Consider the following 18249-nt stretch of genomic DNA (forward strand, 5'->3'; position numbering starts at 1 on the left):
CTCATCTTGTGTCAGAACTGACCAGAGAGCTGGAGGTTGTAGTGCGATGGTGCAGGGCAACACTGCTTACTTTCCAACCATCTCCACGTTAGACTGAGTCAGTGTGTCTGTCTCTATGTGTATGTATATTTCTAGTGTTTTTCTTTTTCTGTTTTTCATTATGGTTTTTGTTGTTTTGTCATTGTGTGTGTGTGTGAGTGTATGAGTGAGTGTGTGTGTGTGTGTGTGTGTATGTTTTTTCTAACAAGAAAGGTAGAAAAGGAACTGAGTTGGGTCATAGACATGTGGGGAGGACCTAGGAGGACTGATGTGTATTTGGGGGTGGTGGTGGCTGTGATTGAACTGTAAAAAAAATATTTTTAATAAAATTGAATAAATACAAAACAAAAATACCGAGCAGAAGTCACTACTGGGCAGTGGAAAACACAGCTTCTAGGTCATCAAAAATAAAGAAAAATGTACTGGAAACCCTGGGTTAGTCATCTGACAGAGTCCCATGAATGCATATGAAAGTCTCAAATACTGGTCTGGACTACTGAATAAATAGCTCCTGGGCTGAGAATGTACTTCAGTGGTAGAATCCTTGCTTAGTGTATTTACAGCATGAGCCTGCACATGCATACACATGCACTCACAGTCTCACACACACACACACACACACACACACACACACACACACACATATACTACCACTGTCAACAACAACAAGAGCAACAAGAATAATCCTCATATTTCTTCCAAAATACACACTGAACACATTATTTAAAACTATCTTCTTAAGAAGCCACAGACACCTCAAAATATCCCAAAATGTGTTTCAATAGTACATTTTGAAGGCTCCATTATGATAAGATTGCCATTCACATATATGGATGACCTTCTAATGAGGCACACCCTTAATAAGTTAATAGCCCAGGGTAAGCTATTGGACCCCAGTTTATGCATAGGAACCATTATAAAACTGAGCCAAATAATTTAAAAAGGAATTCTAAATTCACTTTCCAATCCAAACTCAGTAAACATACATTAGAATGGATTCAAAGTGGTCTTAGAGAAACAGCAGAAATCTAATCCAATCAGAGGATACAAATAAGGAGACTCAAAGTTACTCCCCATAGTTCATTCTACACACTTGGGTCAGTTGAAAATTTCCAGTCCATTGTGTTTAGAGATTTACTACAAACCTTAATCTGATTTATAACCATCCTTATTATTCTGTCCCATTCAAAGTATCATTTTTAAAAGTTAAAGCTCAAATTCATCAAACATCCACTTCTGTATGTTACATAAAAACATTAGTCCAATTAAAAAATTGGTTTTGAACCTACATTCCGTTGTTTGTGTGTAGTGTATGTAAGTAACCATTGGGCATACTGTTCCTCCTGTGGACTCTGAGCCACCCACTATTATCTTCTATACTGTATTTCCTTCATGAGAAACTGATTGACATCCGGTGTGGAATCTGACTAAGAAAAATGTCATTGACCTCTATGATTTGCAGAGGCTTAATAAAGTTTTCCATAAATTCTTATGATATAGCTAAGCAGCCAGTAACCATTAGGATTAATATTTTTACGAAATCTATGATAAAACTATAATCCACGGGACCACTCTCAAACGTTATCCAAGATTTGTGAGAATAAAGATTTCAGGTTATAGGATACAATAGAGTAGAATAAATGCAAGTATTTATGTGAAACATCGGTTGCTTGGGGGCAATGAAACACTAACACACCAAAGGAAGGCAATGGTTTCATAGGCCATCATATCAAAAGTCAACTGATCAGCAAGGCACATAGTGGGAGAAACCTAGTATCAGAGAGGATAGCCACTGAATACTAAGAAGAAGCCCACGCCAACCATCTCCTCCTAACTGTTACTTAGGAATTTTGAGACTTCTAACAAAACAATCACTCAACACTTCCAGACTGCTTTGAAACTAGCTTAGTAAATGAGTGGCTTGGCTAAGAGGCACCTGTAGCTGACCCAGGTGGCCATAGTGTCCTTCCTGCCTAAATGGCTGCTCTCTTTCTCACAAACCATGTGAAGGTACAAAATTTAAAGTGAAGCTTTCAAGAAAACACAAAATCATAACAAAGCACATTTAGAAATATATTATCCACTAGTGCTCTGAATTTTTAATTTTTGACAAACATTAACAACAAATGATACAGTCTGTTTTTAGTAACCACTTTCTAATCAGTGACTGAATTACAAGTAAAATCGAGAGACAGTGCTAATTTTGTTGAAATGAAAAATAACTTAAGCACACTCTGTAATGCTTTTTCTTGGAAAGAAAATGAAATTTCATTCGGAATCTTGTTCATATTAAAATAGCCTACTTAAATCTTAAACAGACATTTCTTGACAAGATTTCCTTCTGTATGATTGTCAAGAGACTTATCTGACAGATGATAATCATCACTGTTAAACAGAATTCCTAATTCATGGATTGTTTCTTTAACATATATTAAATGTGGCATAAATGTCAAATAAACAAAAAGATGGATGGAGTTTCTCTAAACACTCTGTTCATTCCAAACAAAACAATGTTAAAAGCAGGCCCCAAAATAAATCATGGGCTTGTCAATATGCAGTAGATCTCCCTTGTAGTGCCAACGCAAGGTTTTGGAACATTTTAAAGGTACTCAACACAAACTTGGATGACATTTGAAGAATATTCTATTGTTTTAGTGACAAGGGAAAAAAACTGTAAGATCAAAACCACATATTTTCTTGTAGATCTCAAGAACAAAAAAACCCTATAGCCGTTTACTCACTGAAGAAAAATTATTATCTTAATAATGTAACACCAAAACCTCCTCTGGCCATAATGCTGCTAATATTTAAATGTACATCAAGACTGCAGTGTCTCTGTAGAGTTTATAGACCTTGGTGAATGCTTTAAAAACAACCCAAGTCTTAACCTTGGAATGATACAATGAACAATCTAGAAGAATAGTATTTGTCAATTACTCTGAGGCATGGACCAGTCAAATCATACACCACACATCAGTCCTGTGTAGCAAGCATCTGCCAGAGTACATGGAGGGAGTCAGTATTATGGCCATTATTTATGGGACAAAATGAATTCGGAGAGACCAAGTGCCTTATGCAAATCATTGCTTCCACCTAGAGAGCATGACTGGAGTGCATGAGTGTGTGATTCTCAGTCACTGTAAAATATGATGGTTCTAACAAAATGCTTTAAAACACAGTGGATGGAAATAATAGCAAAAATCCAAAAGAGCACCAAAAACAACAGAAAGGTTCAATGTCAGTTCTCCTCTATTTCTAGCCCCCAGACCTCTAGAAGCAGATACCCTTCCCTAGGCCATCTGTACCTGAAGGAGGGTGCTCTTATTTCAGCTGCTTTATTTACAAATAAAAACAAAACAACAACAACCAACAACACTTGTCACCTCACATACCATTAGTGCTTATGGATTTCTAACAGACAATTTGATAATACAATTCAGTCATCTACACAGGAGGGAAAGATATCCATAAATTTTAAGCAGACATATAAGATCTTATTTTAACTTCATATTTAATCTCTTGTTCTTTGTAAAATAAAGTTTGTTGGGGATGGATGAAATAGCATCATGAAAAATAAACTCCGTGTGAAGAAAACTGAGGAAAGTCAGCACCACATTCCTCCAGAGCTTTAAAAACTCAAACCCTGGACCACGCTCTGTGGTGAACTAAAGTATTATAATAGTTACTATTTTCTGATATGATGCTATGCTAGATCAATATATGAATTACTGTGTTGATATACTTTTCTTGTTAAATATGGATTCTCCAATATGAATTGTAAAAGAATCCTTATGGGTAGTTTAAAAAAAATTAAATTTACTAGAGTTTAATATTGTCTAAACAAAGTTACTTCTTAAAACTGTTCAAAGTATCCATCTTTTAATCTAACTGTATTAAATTACATGCTGACAGAATAATCAAAATCATCAATATGAATGGAATAAACAAGTTATATTAAATTAAAGTCAGTTTTAAGGTTTACATTAACAGATAAATTTTCAATTTAAATAATAAATTCCATACGAGCTTGCCACATGGACTCCATCAGCACTTTCCATAAATATGGTACACTATTATAAATGATGTGCCAACATCATTAACTATTCCTGTTAAGTCGGGCCATTCAGCTCCTCAAGGCCAGCTTGTTCCCTGCCTCGTTTGGGAATTACAAACAAGACTCTAAACTTTTGTGTGTAGGCTTTGGTGTGGACGTGTTTTCAGATTCTCTGGGTAAATATTTATGACTAATTTGTAAAATATATTGTATTATACAGAGTTGTGCAGTGGTAGGGTACACCATTAATACAAAAACTATGAAAGGCAGCGTGATTTCTGAATTCAAGGCCAACCTGGTCTACACTGGGGTTCCAGTACAGGCAGGGCTACACAGAAACTGTTGTCTCAGGAAAAGAAAATGAATAGACATAACATACATACATACATACATACACACACACACACAAATGCACAACTTGCTGGCAATTTTTCTCCAGGGTTTAAGTGGATCATCACCCCTCCCCTTCATATGTGTATGGAGACTTGGGTAGGAGAACTTGGTAGTTCTCTGGTGTGTTGTTGGTGCCCTATTCCAAGTGAAAAGACTTTTACTTACATCTGCATAGGAAATGGCAGGGAACATATGTATTAGAGCAGTGACTTGCAAAGAAGCAGCCAATGATGAGAGGAGGTTCAAACAGTAGCTCTTAGCAAGGGCTCCTCCTTTGTCATAGACGAGTTGGTTGTTATTTTTGTGTGTTTCTGGGCAATTTTGTCAGTTTTTTTTTAACATTATTTTATTGCTAATCACAATATATTGACTACAGAGCACTATACTGAGAATTGAAGTAAGGCAGTATCAGATCTGAGTATGCTGCTCTTCTCCAATTGTGTGTCAGTTATTCAAGATCTTTGGCTTCCCCATAGAAAATATGGAATTGCTTTCTCATTATGCATTATGTACTTTGTTAACTGTTTGACTAGACTACTATTTTAAACCTACAGGTCAAGTTAGAAAAGGATGGCAACTTAAGAACAAAGACTTCGAACATGGAACGCTTCATGCTTCCTTCACAAACATCCATGTTCTGTCTATTACATGGGGTGATAAGTGTGGGGCTCCTCTGGGTATTTATTATCCTCTTGGAATAGTTGCTGAGTAAGTTGTCCTCCGAGCGGATTTTGCCAATTACCTTTGGTATAATATCATGGTTACTTTGTTGTGGAGCCTGTTGATACAATGAGTTGCACTGATTTTCAGTGTTGAGCCAGCATAGCCTCATAGAACTAGTCAGTATTCTTTGTGCTTCCACTAGATGAGAGACAGTAGAGACAACTGACCTTAGTTTGAATTTAAATATTTGCTACAATTAAACTTCTGAAACTTTCTGAAAGGACCACGTTCTTCATCCTTTAGATGGTTAATAATTATTGGCTAAATTACTTTGATAAAAGCTTTGAGGGTTATTTTAGTCTTTTATATTGTGACACATTTATATTGCAATTACAGAATGGGTCCATTTCATCGAAGGTACAAATTATATCCATAGTATTCCTTTGTTATCCTTTCAATGTCCATGAGATGAATAATGCTAATTCATTTTATGCTGACAGAGATATACCATAGTTACTTAATTTTTTTTTTTACCCTTTCTCTCGTTTAGGTTAGGTAAAATTTTATTAACATCACATTCTTTTTAAGGTGTAAGTGTAAGAATTTTGGTTATGTTGATTTTCTGTATTAATTTATTTTTTCCGATAACTTCATATTTTATGCAGCTTCTTATAGATTCTTAAGAGTGTAAGACAATATACCAACTGATACACACATGCAATACTAAAAATCTCCATTAAGTGCTATTTTCATTGTGCTCAAAAATTTTTAATAAATGTAATTTCCTTTAATAAAGGTCAGTTCCAATATAACCTCCCAATGCTGATATGAGTTCTACCTAAGAATATATTTCATCATCATAGTCTAAAGGCACAAACTATTACCATATGGGTAATAATATTATATATTTTGCCTGACACCCCCTCGCTCAAACAATAAAAAATTCCTGGTATATGAAAAAAAAAACAGGTTAGCAAAAAACTTCCTAGAGTTATTAGCAATGGGGTACCTTTTGAGTTTTCATTTAAAAAATGTAAATGTGAAACTGGATTGAATCAGAAATCGCAGGTTGAATGAATCTTGCTTGCTAGCTCTGGTGTCTGTCTTTGTGTCTACAGGAATGATTTTGAGGATAATGCTAGCGGGGTATATCTGAGGGAAAGTCAGCTTTGGGGAAGTAGGAAAGCTTGGTTTGAAAGCACAGACGTCAGTACAAAGGCTGTGCTCAAGCAAAGAAATCCTCTTATATTTTTTAGAAGAATGTTCTTAGTTTACAAGGCATTGTATCAATTGAAATAAAACAAAGGTATAAGGAGGGATACTTAGTAAGTTCAAAGAAATATTTTTTGGTGAAATAGTATGGATTAAGGCATGAATCAAGTCAAAGGGGTGCAGCATTCTACACTTTTACACTGCCTTGGAAGTCAGCACTCCTGTGATGTAATTGGCTGTATGTAAAACAAGAATGGCATTTGTTCTTTGCAACTCTTTGGCCCATAACTGCTTCACTTTCAAAGGGTGCCAGAATGTACTGGTACAATTGTGCCAATTTGATGAAAACTAAAAATCCTTCTAAAACCCTGAATGCAGATGGAACAATGGGTTTGTTTGGCAGAGATCTTTCTTAAAAATGGCTTCAGAGGACGTGAAAAAGTGACACATGAAGTCACAGTTTCACACCCAGAACCTAACCAGTATAACTAGGACAGATATGCAAACCACAAACTGCCTGGGACAGGCTGCAGGGCTATAACTGCACATGGAGACTGAGATGCTACCTGTGGGAGGCAAGGCTTGGCACAACGATTCAGATACTGGTCTTGCACTTCCTGTACTCTGTCTGGAATTCACATTCTCTTCGAAACTCTTGCTGTTCAGCAGCATGCTTGGATTGGCAGGAAAGAAGAGCAAGCAGCAGATTTAGGGATTATTTTCGCCACTCTGCCTTAAGTTGTTTCCTTTTGTTTTTGTTTTGCTGTTGGTTTGTTTGCCTTTCCTCCTGTTTGTTTGTTGGTTATTTACGTCCAGACCATCAGTCAGGGATTTCCCACTTTGGAGTACATAAGCATTGCAGAAGAGACAGAATGAGTCCCAGTGTGGGCTGAGCAGCACAATCACCTGTGGAGTCCACTGTAAAATGCCACACAAAGCATTCTGACTTCCGGGAGCCACTGAAGAGGATAAAGCATTAGTGATATTTAAAGGGTACTCCATGTTGCAAATCAATAAATATGACTTAAGTAGGAGAGTTTCACAATTTCAAAAGGCTGCTCACTACAGTCGATACATTCAAGAAGATGGAAATTGGCTGCTTCCATTTTAAATCATCTCCATCACAGATTTAGTGAAGTTCATTTACTTTAGGAAAGCTTATGCTAAAAACAGAAGTATGTAGAAGGCCATGTAGAAGACTCTGCACTAGAAAAAGAAACTCAAACTTAAGTCTGCTTGCCTACCCTTCAGCCGCTCTCCTTCTCATGCCCAGGCCTACAGGACATGACTATGCTTGTTTTGGTAATTTTAACATGGCAGTGAATATTCGACAGTTTAGACACAGACAACCGAAAATTTCCTACAAGAGATAAAGGGGAGAAAATGAAGTCAAAAGTGTATTTTTCCAAGAAACGAAACAAAACCAAACCTGTTATTTCAATGTAGGAAGTCCAGTAGTTCAATAATCCAGAACAAACATTTACAGCACTCTGTAATATTGATTAGGATTTGTTATTCTGAAATCACACGTCTCATTAGATATTGGTAAACATTATTAAACACATGTCAGCACCACTGTGTGCAGACTTGAACCATCTGTTCCTTAAATTTACAAGTCAAAATTACCTCATATACTATATAATGTAGTGCTGAACTTTGATAATCAGGTCAATTTATTCACTAGTTAGAATGTTAATTTAATTGGAAATAAAACACTTTGTCCAGGCTGGTGAGTTCTCTTAAGGAAACATTCTTATCACTAAAGGGATAGAAATTCTACAGGTAAGCATTATTTTGGTCATACAAGCATCTACCATCTATATGATAGTTTTCTAAGGAAATGGATTCATATTTTTATCATTAGCAAGACAGATAGGGGTGTGTCTCTCTCTCTCTCTCTCTCTGTGTGTGTGTGTGTGTGTGTGTGTGTGTGTGTGTGTGTGTGTGTAACATGTATGAGTGCAGAAAATGCCTACTACTAAGTTTTAGTTGAAGTGCAAAGCATTACTATTTTCAGACAACTTCATGAGCAAAAGAGTTCGTCCTTTACATTCTATATCTCATCCTTCTGAAAAGGCAAGGCAAGGTACTCAAAACACCCTACCTCAACCAGGAAAAGCAAGGTCACTGAAAAATACTTTGGAAAAGGTTTCTTATAGAGTATCCTACTAATTTACTAGGCCCAGAATTATATAATTTTATTTTTCCATATGAATATGTATAAAATGAGAATTTCAGATATAGAACATTAAACTTCATATAATTACTCAGCATGTTTGAACAGATTAAAATATTTCTTGACTTTAGTCTGTCAAATAAATAAAGAGCTTCCCATATGCAGGGGCTTATCAAGAAACCAAATGCTTTATACTTGGAGTGAAAATTTAATCACAACTGTCAAAGATCAAGCTGCTACTTCTGATAACAAACATGCAGAGATAGCATCTTATTCAATATATGCTTTCAACTTGACATGCAGGCTAATAAAAGTGAAGGTGTAGTATTTATTTTCTTTCTTGTACAACAGAAATCTCTAAAGAGTGATGATCAAAAATGCCCAGTACCAATGCATGAACACAGACAACTTTTCATCCAAAGACAGATTAACTATGTAGAGAGTAACTGTAGTAAAACAAAAAAGCGTGCATTGTTTTTGTATAAGATTTAAAAATTACTATGTATTCATGACTGTGTCTCAATGAGAGAATGTCTGTTTTCCATTGCAAAATAAATAAGACACACTACACTGTTGTAATGCAACAACCTGCTTGATTCTTTAGCTATTTTCCATGAGCCAGACCCTGCATTGACCTCCTGTACATCATGAATCAGAGTCTCCTGCCTACACCTCTTTGAGAAGGAAGGAAGAGAGAGAATAGGTAGCCCTCGTTTGATACATGAAACAATACTGCTAAGGTGGGAAACCCAAAGTAGAAGAAACTTTGTGTGCTAATGAACAAACCATAATAGTTCTCTAGGTATAGCACCGAATGCTCCAGTGTCCTCCCGCCCTCATCTTCTTTGGCTTCCTTCATTTGGTTGTCTAGCTTGCAACTTCTCCTTTAGACTCTCACAGTCACCAAACCTGTGGGTGCCTCTCTGGCTATGAAATTGTCCACTAGCCTCCATCTATTCCATGGTTCCACTTCTGGCTGCAAGGTGACTACCTCAGCTTGGAGCTGTATCATCTCAATTGTTAGTGATTAGTGTGCAGCAGGCATCCAGGTTTCTTGTTAAGTATTCTCATACAGCGGCTTAAATAAGCTGCCCTTTAAGATAGTAGGGTAAACAAAAGCAAGAAAATAATAGCTACTTCCTTTTTGACCTAACACTGCAGGCATATCAGTAGAAAAAGCATCCATCAGTTGTTTAAAGCACAAATAGAGAACTTATGTTTGTCCCCTTTCCTTTTCTCTACTATAACATATTCCCTATCTTTCCTCTTACTTTGATGTCATAGGTCAGGTACTATATGTCAGCCAGTCACCAAATTTCTGACACCATAACAATGTCATCCCTCTTCGCAGTAGGACTTCCTGAAGTGGTGGGAGTAGGCTGAATATCTAATATGAACATATATTCATTTGCAGTGCAAATGTAGTAAATATGACTCAGGAAAGAGAAATAAATGCATAGTTCAATTTAAACCTGAATTAGCAAATTTAAGCAGCAATATATCCTCAATGGCAATATTACTAGACAGTGAAGCTAACCTTTGCCTGATAATAGAATTAAACTCCTGAACGCATCTCACTGTACTACATGACTTACAGAACTCTAGAAATCCACAATTGCAGGGCACGGCATTTAGAGACATTTACTGACTTCCTACTTCAGTCTTTATTTTCCCCCTAATCCGGTCATATCAAGAATGCAAACTACTAAACCAGCAGATACCCAAACAGACCATGCAATAAGCTTCATGACAACCTCCTCTTCTTGCTTACCACTGCTTCCAGCAAGATTCAGCATTTCCTTTCTTCTCTGAATACTCAGCCACTGCCCTCTTCCTACTGAGCTACTATCTCTGGCCTAACTCGACTGCCATATGAGTTTGTAAACAGCTCCATTAAAGCACTGAATCTCCATAACATGAATAATATAAAGACAAAAACAAATTTAACTGTGGTTTACTTATAGAAAATATGAGTTCCATTATGCCTAGTAAGTGTCCATCAGCTACTTTAGCACCAGGCTAGGGTAAACCACACACCATAGGATTCTACCCTGAGTCAGCACTAAAGGCTTTGGTCTGTGGTGCAGGAAAAGTGTTACCTGCAGCAGAGAGCGTAACCAAATACAGAAAGCTATGGCGACAGAGGCAGGAAAATAAAAGGGGACAAGAAAAATGTAATGAAGCACTGATGACCACGAAGGCCTGGGTCAACCCCACAGTGTGAGGTGGCTGTAAAGTCACCATGCAGATGGCCACTGACCGACACTGAAAGCTGAAACGGATTCTCAAATTCTCTATCAAGCTAGAAATAGTAAAAATTAAATCCCTTAACCAGAGTGTGGACTCTACAGGGTTTCTTGCAATGTGTAACTGAGAATAACGTATGGCAAGCAGATCACTAAAGCATTATTACAGTGGCACACACCCCATACAAGTGGTCTGTTATACAAAACACTCAATGCATTTGCTACAAAGAAATCCAAGCTGAAAGAAACCAGGAGAAAACAATAAAGAATTATTTAAATTCACTCAATTTTCATAATAGTTTCAACTCATCAATGAGGTCTGAAATATGTGTGTTCCTAATACTTTTCCTTTCATAGAAAAAAAAATCTTATTTATTTTTTAGCCTGCATATGCAAAACAACATAGAGAAATCTTTAAATAGTTACAGGCAAAAAATTCAACCATCCTAAGCAATAAACTAGATGATGGTACCTGAACTAAATAAATATAAAGCTTAAGTAATATTTTGATGTTCTATTTCATTGGTTTGAGAAAGCACAGGTTTAGGATATAATTTAGTTATTAAATAAAATCCTTCAGTTGGATTTGCAGATCAGAGAAAATTAATATTTGGATTTAGTTCAGAGGTTGAGTAAATTAGCTCAGTTCACTCTAGGTTTGAGTTCATGGTTCATTTCAAGTTCTTGATAATGAGCCCATCAAAATAAAAATATTTAAATAATGTAATCAGGGCTGACATTTAAAAGTAAGTGTTCACGCAAATATGTGTGTTAAAAAAACAAACTCACTTTACAGAGAGAGCTAAGGTCAAATCCGAAGGTTTGAGCATTCCGGGAGCCAGCATTCATGTAGTTTCCCATTAGCAACACAAGTTCCAGCAACTTGCTAAAGCCTTTGCTCTTCTTGATCTCCTCGCAGGCAGTACTGACAGCCATGATGTCAGGTTTGATGTTGTTCACCTGCTCTTCAAATTGAAGCTTAAAGAGAATAGCACTGAGCCGTGGCCGGAGTCTCTTCACATTGCTCATCTGATTGAAAAGAAAATAGCAGATTTCCTTTAAAATGCATGGTATACTTCAGCACTGTACCTCGGCAAGTAATCTGGGATGATTTATTGGTATGACAGTACGGAAGAAGCAATATGTCCCTTGAAACTGATGGCAGGAAGAGAGGAGCTCTGCTTGTTTCTGTAAGGAATCCAGCCATCCTTCAAAAACAAAATTAAAAATTCAGATGTGCAATGAAAAGAAAGCTTTAATGAAACAGTGAAGTTTAATTAAGCAATCAAATAAGCATTAAAACAAAAACCAAAGTTTTAAGAAATGTAACGGGATACATAGAAAACAGACGACAAAGCAGTCACAGAATTGCTAAATAATCTTTACTCAATACTGAAATGCACTGGGTCATGTTTAAAACATATTCAGAAAGGTCTAAAAAAGGTTTGTTTGCTTCAAATAGCAATTGCTGTCCTCAGAAGCCCTGCTGACTAACAGTATGTGTTAGATAGAGGGAGAGTAAATAGGTCCCAATTTGTACTAAATTGACTTTCTTCAGAAACACAGAAAGTAGAATGACTCCTGACACATACTAAATTAGCAGAATCAGAGTTAGGAAACATGGGCATAGAAAGAAGACAGAGTAGCACAAAGCCACAGGGCTGTCACATGCCAAGGTAACTAGGGAGACTTGGCTTTGCTGCTGAGGATACAGAAGGCTTAATGGTGAGAAAGAACAAAAGACTGTTCTCACTAAGCTAACACCCTTTATTCCAGTTACCCATGACACAAAAATCCACTTAGGTAGAACTCAAACCCTCCGTCAGTTTGATGGTTTCCCTGATCAAATACATTAGCAATATGAGGCCTTGGTAACCCTAATGAGGCAGTGATAGTGAAACTGTTGAAGTTGTTCAAGCAACTATCAAAGGAAGTTTGAGGCAAGGGCAGATCACAGTGAGAGAATATAACAGGAATAAAAAAGATGAATGTCCAAGATCCTAACGGAAAAGGTAAAATAGGACTCAAGTCCTATTTATTTTTTGAATGAATGAATTTCCTTTGAATGAATGAATTTCCTTTGAATGAATGACTTCAGATGAGCCAAAGCCTCATCGTGGTTGAGGGCTTAACAATAACATACATATTAATTTATCTGCATCACGTGTGTGCGGTACAATAAGCAAGCTTCCAAGAGGCAAACTAGCAAAAGTAGTAAAAACTCCACTCTACAGGCACTAGAAATACTTTCCCTTTCCTCAGTTCAAAGAATGTCTGCAACTTCTGACTAGGGAAAAGTAAAACAGAAAGCACCTTCTTTTACAACAAAATAAAAAGAAAATAGACTCAGCAAAGGTATTTTTAATGTATTTTATAGGTTAAGCAATACAAAATTATAGAATGAGCAAGGGTCACTATACTCAAAAATTAATTCCTATAGTACATGATCTGATCCTTTTAGATCTTTATCACAAAAAGTAGGGATAAATTGTGACTACCTCTCAGAAATTCATTTGAGACTTAAAATACATTGCATGACCCCAAACAGATTATTTTTCCTGGATTATTCTTTAATACTTAAACTCTGCAATGTCAGACACCCACATACATCGGCAGTATGGGTGCTACTTATTAAGATGAATACCTTCAGAATGGTGAAGAACGAAGAAGACGACGACAAAAATGTAGGGCATGTGATTGTAGCCACTCAAACGGGGAAGGATGACCTACTACAGCTCTGGTTTTCATCGGCCCCCATTCATGATTATGGAAGCAGGTGCAGTCCCAATGTTTTAGTGCCCCACGCAAAGCAATGCTGAGGTATTACAAAATATGTTAATCCTAGCATAGATTAATGTACTATTTATGTACAAAGAGGAAGGGGAAAGAAAGGTTGGTTAAATGCCTACATTATACCACCCCAAAATATGTTAAAATTTTCCTTCTGACAAGCTAACCATATGTAGCCAACCTAAAGTAATTAATTTTCCTAGAAAAACATAACCCAGATTTGTATGACTAATGAGTGTATCTGGCACTGAGGACAGGTACTGTGAAAAGAGAAAGTCCATGATGTAATGCAGAACGAAGCACTGCATGTGCACAAAACCCTGACAAGGCAAAGTCAGGGAAGGTAACCTAAAAAACGGCAGCTGTGAGGAGGACTTTTGTTTTCATTAGATACCTGGTTCTCATTGCTCTTCCTGTAAACTTGGATAAATCCATATTTGGATGCTACTTGATTTCATATCTGAAGAAAAATTACTGAGCTGAAATGGGAACCTTGGAGGTCAACCTCAGCTCCTTGGTAGCCAAAAATTATAAGGATTTCTAGGCCAAGTGGATTCCCAGTTTACAGATGGATGACCTCAGGGTAATGGTCTAAGATCTTGAGACTTACAATAATAATAAGGGTTCTTTAGCACGTTATTTAAAATGAACGCTTCTTCAGGTACAGTAAGATTTAAAAAGGATGGAAGAATATTGGTATAAACTTGAAAGGCCTTTTCTGCTCTTCACCATCTCCCATCTTTTATCAACACTGAGGAATTGCATCCTGTTCTTAGGAAACTCAGTCACCTGCTGCATGTAGAACTGGAAAGCCAGGTGCTATACTAGCATGCAGAGTGACAACAGAAAGCCATGGAAGTGACAAAGGATGAGAAACAGAACAAGGGGTCAGGAGGAATAGAAAAAGTTGACTCAAGCAAAATAAGAATCAGAAAATCGGGGAGTGGGGGGGTTTCATTTCATAGTTAAAACTATACCTTTTGTTTTATAACTTCAAAATACCCAAATCTATTATATTGACTTATAAACTGATCATACTGACTTGCATTCTGAAGATTAAGCTAAACAATAAAAAGTGCTTTGACTTCAGTGCTATTTCTAAAAGAAATATTTTTTTATGTTATGTGTGTGAGTGTTGGACCTGTGTATCTGCACCACGTACCCGCAGTGCACACAGGGGCCAGGAGAGGGAGTCAGGTTCCAGACAACAACAGTAAGATGGTTATCTGGCAACATGGGAAACAAGCCAGGCTTTCTGGGAGAGCAGCCAATTAATGGATCACTCTCTAGCACAGTAGACCTATTGCTGAAGGCCGAGCAATACAGTTGACGCCACCATTCATAGAAAGCAACCAAAAAGACACAAAATCAAAAACAAAAAAGCTAACTTTTACTTCAAAAATTTGTTTCTTGGGCACAAGCAAGAGCAATGGTGTAAGGAAACACAAGAGACAATAAACCCATTAGAATAGAGTAGATCCATTCCATACTGTGAGAGAAACTGAAGTCCTAGCTACTGTTTTTGAAGCCCACCACTTTTCATTTATTACTGTCTCAATCAGCAGATGCAACATCCCGTAATTTCATTACAGGGTAATTTTGTACACTTTCCATAAAGGAAAACTGAATAAATTTGTAATTTTTATAACAACTGTGTGTTAACAGTTCTCTTTACAATGTATTTTATTATAGTCAGCTATTGGACTTATTAAAAACTGGAGGGATTTTTCTCCTCAACTTCACAGAATTTATATGGTCTTACTTCAAGGGAAATTTGAGTGATTAGTAACTTTGTCAATATTCTCTAAAGTCATAAAACTAACCATGAAGTTTCTATCACTACACTACCTTGACTGAAAAGATGCCAGCTCCAATCTTAACTGCCCTAATGCTCTAGATGCATGCCTGGTGAACATCTCACTATAAGGAAAGATGGGACAAACATTCAAGTCACATGACTAGTAGGCTCTGGGCTTCCAGCTACCTTGCTGTTGGTCAAGCATTAGCACCACAGTGTAAAAATTCAGTCACAATTTATAAAGCAACTGGAATGAACCTCAAGCTGTATGTAGTTCTACATTTTCTTATGAGGATGAACTTGAATTCCCAAGCACAGTTACTAAGCAACACCTACAAAGCATGGTCCTTCCAGCGTTGGCCTGTTATCATCTCCATGTCTCTCAGCTCTCCTTCATGTGCACTGCTGTTAACTACACAACTGAGATCTGGGTCCTCTTACAGATCACATTTCCTAATTTAGTGTCTGCTTAGACTTGTCTAAAAGCAAATTCTTCCATTTCCTGTGGGAGAGGGGCGATAAGCATTGGCGCAGAAGAGAACTGCATCCTAGGTTCTGAACAGCAAGGGCAGCACTGAGAAAATTCTGGGATCTAACTGGAGTGAAGGCATTAAAAACTCTGTCTTTTTAATTATGTGGGGGAGGAAACGCCTATCTTCCACCATTGGCAACCCAGTATGCTCAAGATCTCCAGAAAACTCAGGGGAAAAGAAGTTAATTTCACTTAGAGAGAAGCTGGGGGTCGGGGGGAGGGAGAAAAAAAAAAAAAAAAGAAACCCTATCCATGTGCCTTATGTCTGAGTAGTACTCAGAATATCAAAAATGTTTTTAAAATAAGTGTGGCCTTATGATATTAAAGCTGTTATGCTAAAATTATTTAAGAAAACTAAACAACAGCAAAGTACATATGGCATAAGTTTTACATGCTTCATAGAAGGCAAGCAACGCCAAGACTTGTACATTTATACTCTATAAATCTGCCTGCAGTTTCACTGATTTCTCTGCTTGCTCCAATATACTATTAAACCTATGAATTAAAATTTTCAATTTAGTTATTGAACTTTTCAGCTCAAGCATTCCCATATGGTACATTTTTGTCACTTTCGTTTCTTTGCAAATATTTCTTAATTAAGAACATTTCCATTTCCCTGTCTGTCCCCTGCCCTCAGCTTTCCCATCGGATCTGTGAAGAGCAGCACCATAGCCACACTAAGCTTGGACAAGTGCAATCCATAGCTGAAACAATTTGGGAACCGATTTGTTTTGCAGTTTTTCTTAACAATTTGTCTAGTTTTCTTATTCCTCAATTTTTAAGTTCTGTATTCAATGTCATATGTGCAAACTGTGCCCAGTCCAAATCCCACAGCCTCCTTTGAAGATTATATCTTCTTACTTCAGCAGGCCAAGCAGCCCCTGAGTGTTCACCTTGGGTGGCATAGGCTTCCTGCCATTCCTTCGGTGTCTGAGAAGCTCAGTAAAGTAAGGGGGTTTCTCTGGCATTCTAACTAAGTGCTATACAGGCTCCAAAGTGTTTCCTGAATTTTCCATTAGTTTCTGTGGTGGGGATGGACTTCAGAGTCTACCTTTCCCTGTAGTGGTGACCCTCATAATTGAAACTGTTTCTTTCTTTTTCCCCTTTGTTCAAATCAGTATCAAGAATGTGGATAAAATGTTCCCTACAAATGGACAGGGCAGAAGCCCAGTACCAACCAGGGTTGCTGGACTTCCAGATGCTCAGTCTATACTCTCCTGCTGTCGCTTTTTCTGGAAGATGTGCTCAGGACACTGATTGACTCAAGGTGGATCTCCTCCATCACTGCTCAAGTCCCTTCTAGACAGCCCCTCCATCTTTAGCCCTGTAGATGGTTATATCCTCTACTGCAGCTTATCTTTGGGATGTATGTAGAAATCTATCATCAGGACAATGGCTAGGACTGAGTTCTGGAGATCTGTGCATTTCTCTTCTCATAGAACACAAATGGCTCTACAGGTAGACCAGTCTGAAGCAGTAAGCTTGGGCACGGTCTCCAGACTTTAGAGTCTACATGGTTCTCATAAATTTGTTAAATTTATTCCTATGTATTTTAAAGTTTCTGACGTTACTACAAATAGAATTTTAAAAGCATTTTATTGTAGTAAAATTTCTATTATTAAAATATAGAAGCCCTCGTTATTTCCCAATATGTTCTATGAGATTCTATATTATGTCAACACAAACTGCTATCCACAATATTTTCCTGTCAGGCTTTTCTTTTTAATGGTAATAATCCATGAGGAGACAATTTGTGGACACAGGAAAATTTCAAACATATACATTTATATATCAAAAGTTTTATATGTATATAACCTATATCAAAATTTCCATGCGTATATAACCCATGTCATTCCTTATAACGTTTACTGAGTTTCATAATACTTGACCTTCAGAGACCTTTCAAACACAATGGTAGTTTAAAGAACGTGGGATAAAACTGTAAATGAGGCAGGATAGATCTTCAATAATTATACATGAAAGTAGGAGTGAAAGAAAATTCTACAGTAAATTTAGTTAACTGTTGTCTCATTTCCCACTATAGTCACTGAAAAGTCTTACAAGGATCCATGTGACCTCTACATTCAGAATACTAGAATACGTTAGAAAAGACCCAAGGCACTGGCTGATGGTCTTAGCTAAAAAGCCCCCTATAAACACTGCTGACAAAGTGCTGAATCATTAAAGACTTTTGTGCTTATACGTGCAAAACAGTATAGGCTTTATTCCTAATGAATGATGTATGCCTAGTAATTAGGATGTGACTGTAATGGTGTTTTGTTTTGCTTTTCCAAATGAACTGAATTAAGCCAATTATGTAATGAAATTTCAGTAATATATCGATGG

General features: G+C 37.0%; 1 protein-coding gene across 1 annotated transcript in view; it reads right to left on the bottom strand.

The window, feature by feature from the left end:
* The window catches only part of Diaph3 (diaphanous related formin 3), a 475768-nt gene that overhangs the window by 208582 nt on the left and 248937 nt on the right, over positions 1-18249 (bottom strand). Inside the window, exon 21 of the mRNA XM_029469353.2 lies at positions 11573-11812. Within this exon, the coding sequence (XP_029325213.1) occupies positions 11573-11812 (240 nt within the window). The remainder of the gene's footprint in view (positions 1-11572; positions 11813-18249) is intronic.

The sequence above is a fragment of the Mus caroli genome, unplaced genomic scaffold (genome assembly GCF_978045245.1).
Source record: "Mus caroli unplaced genomic scaffold, Mus_caroli_1 scaffold_12, whole genome shotgun sequence".
In the NCBI taxonomy this organism is placed as follows: Eukaryota; Metazoa; Chordata; class Mammalia; order Rodentia; family Muridae; genus Mus; species Mus caroli.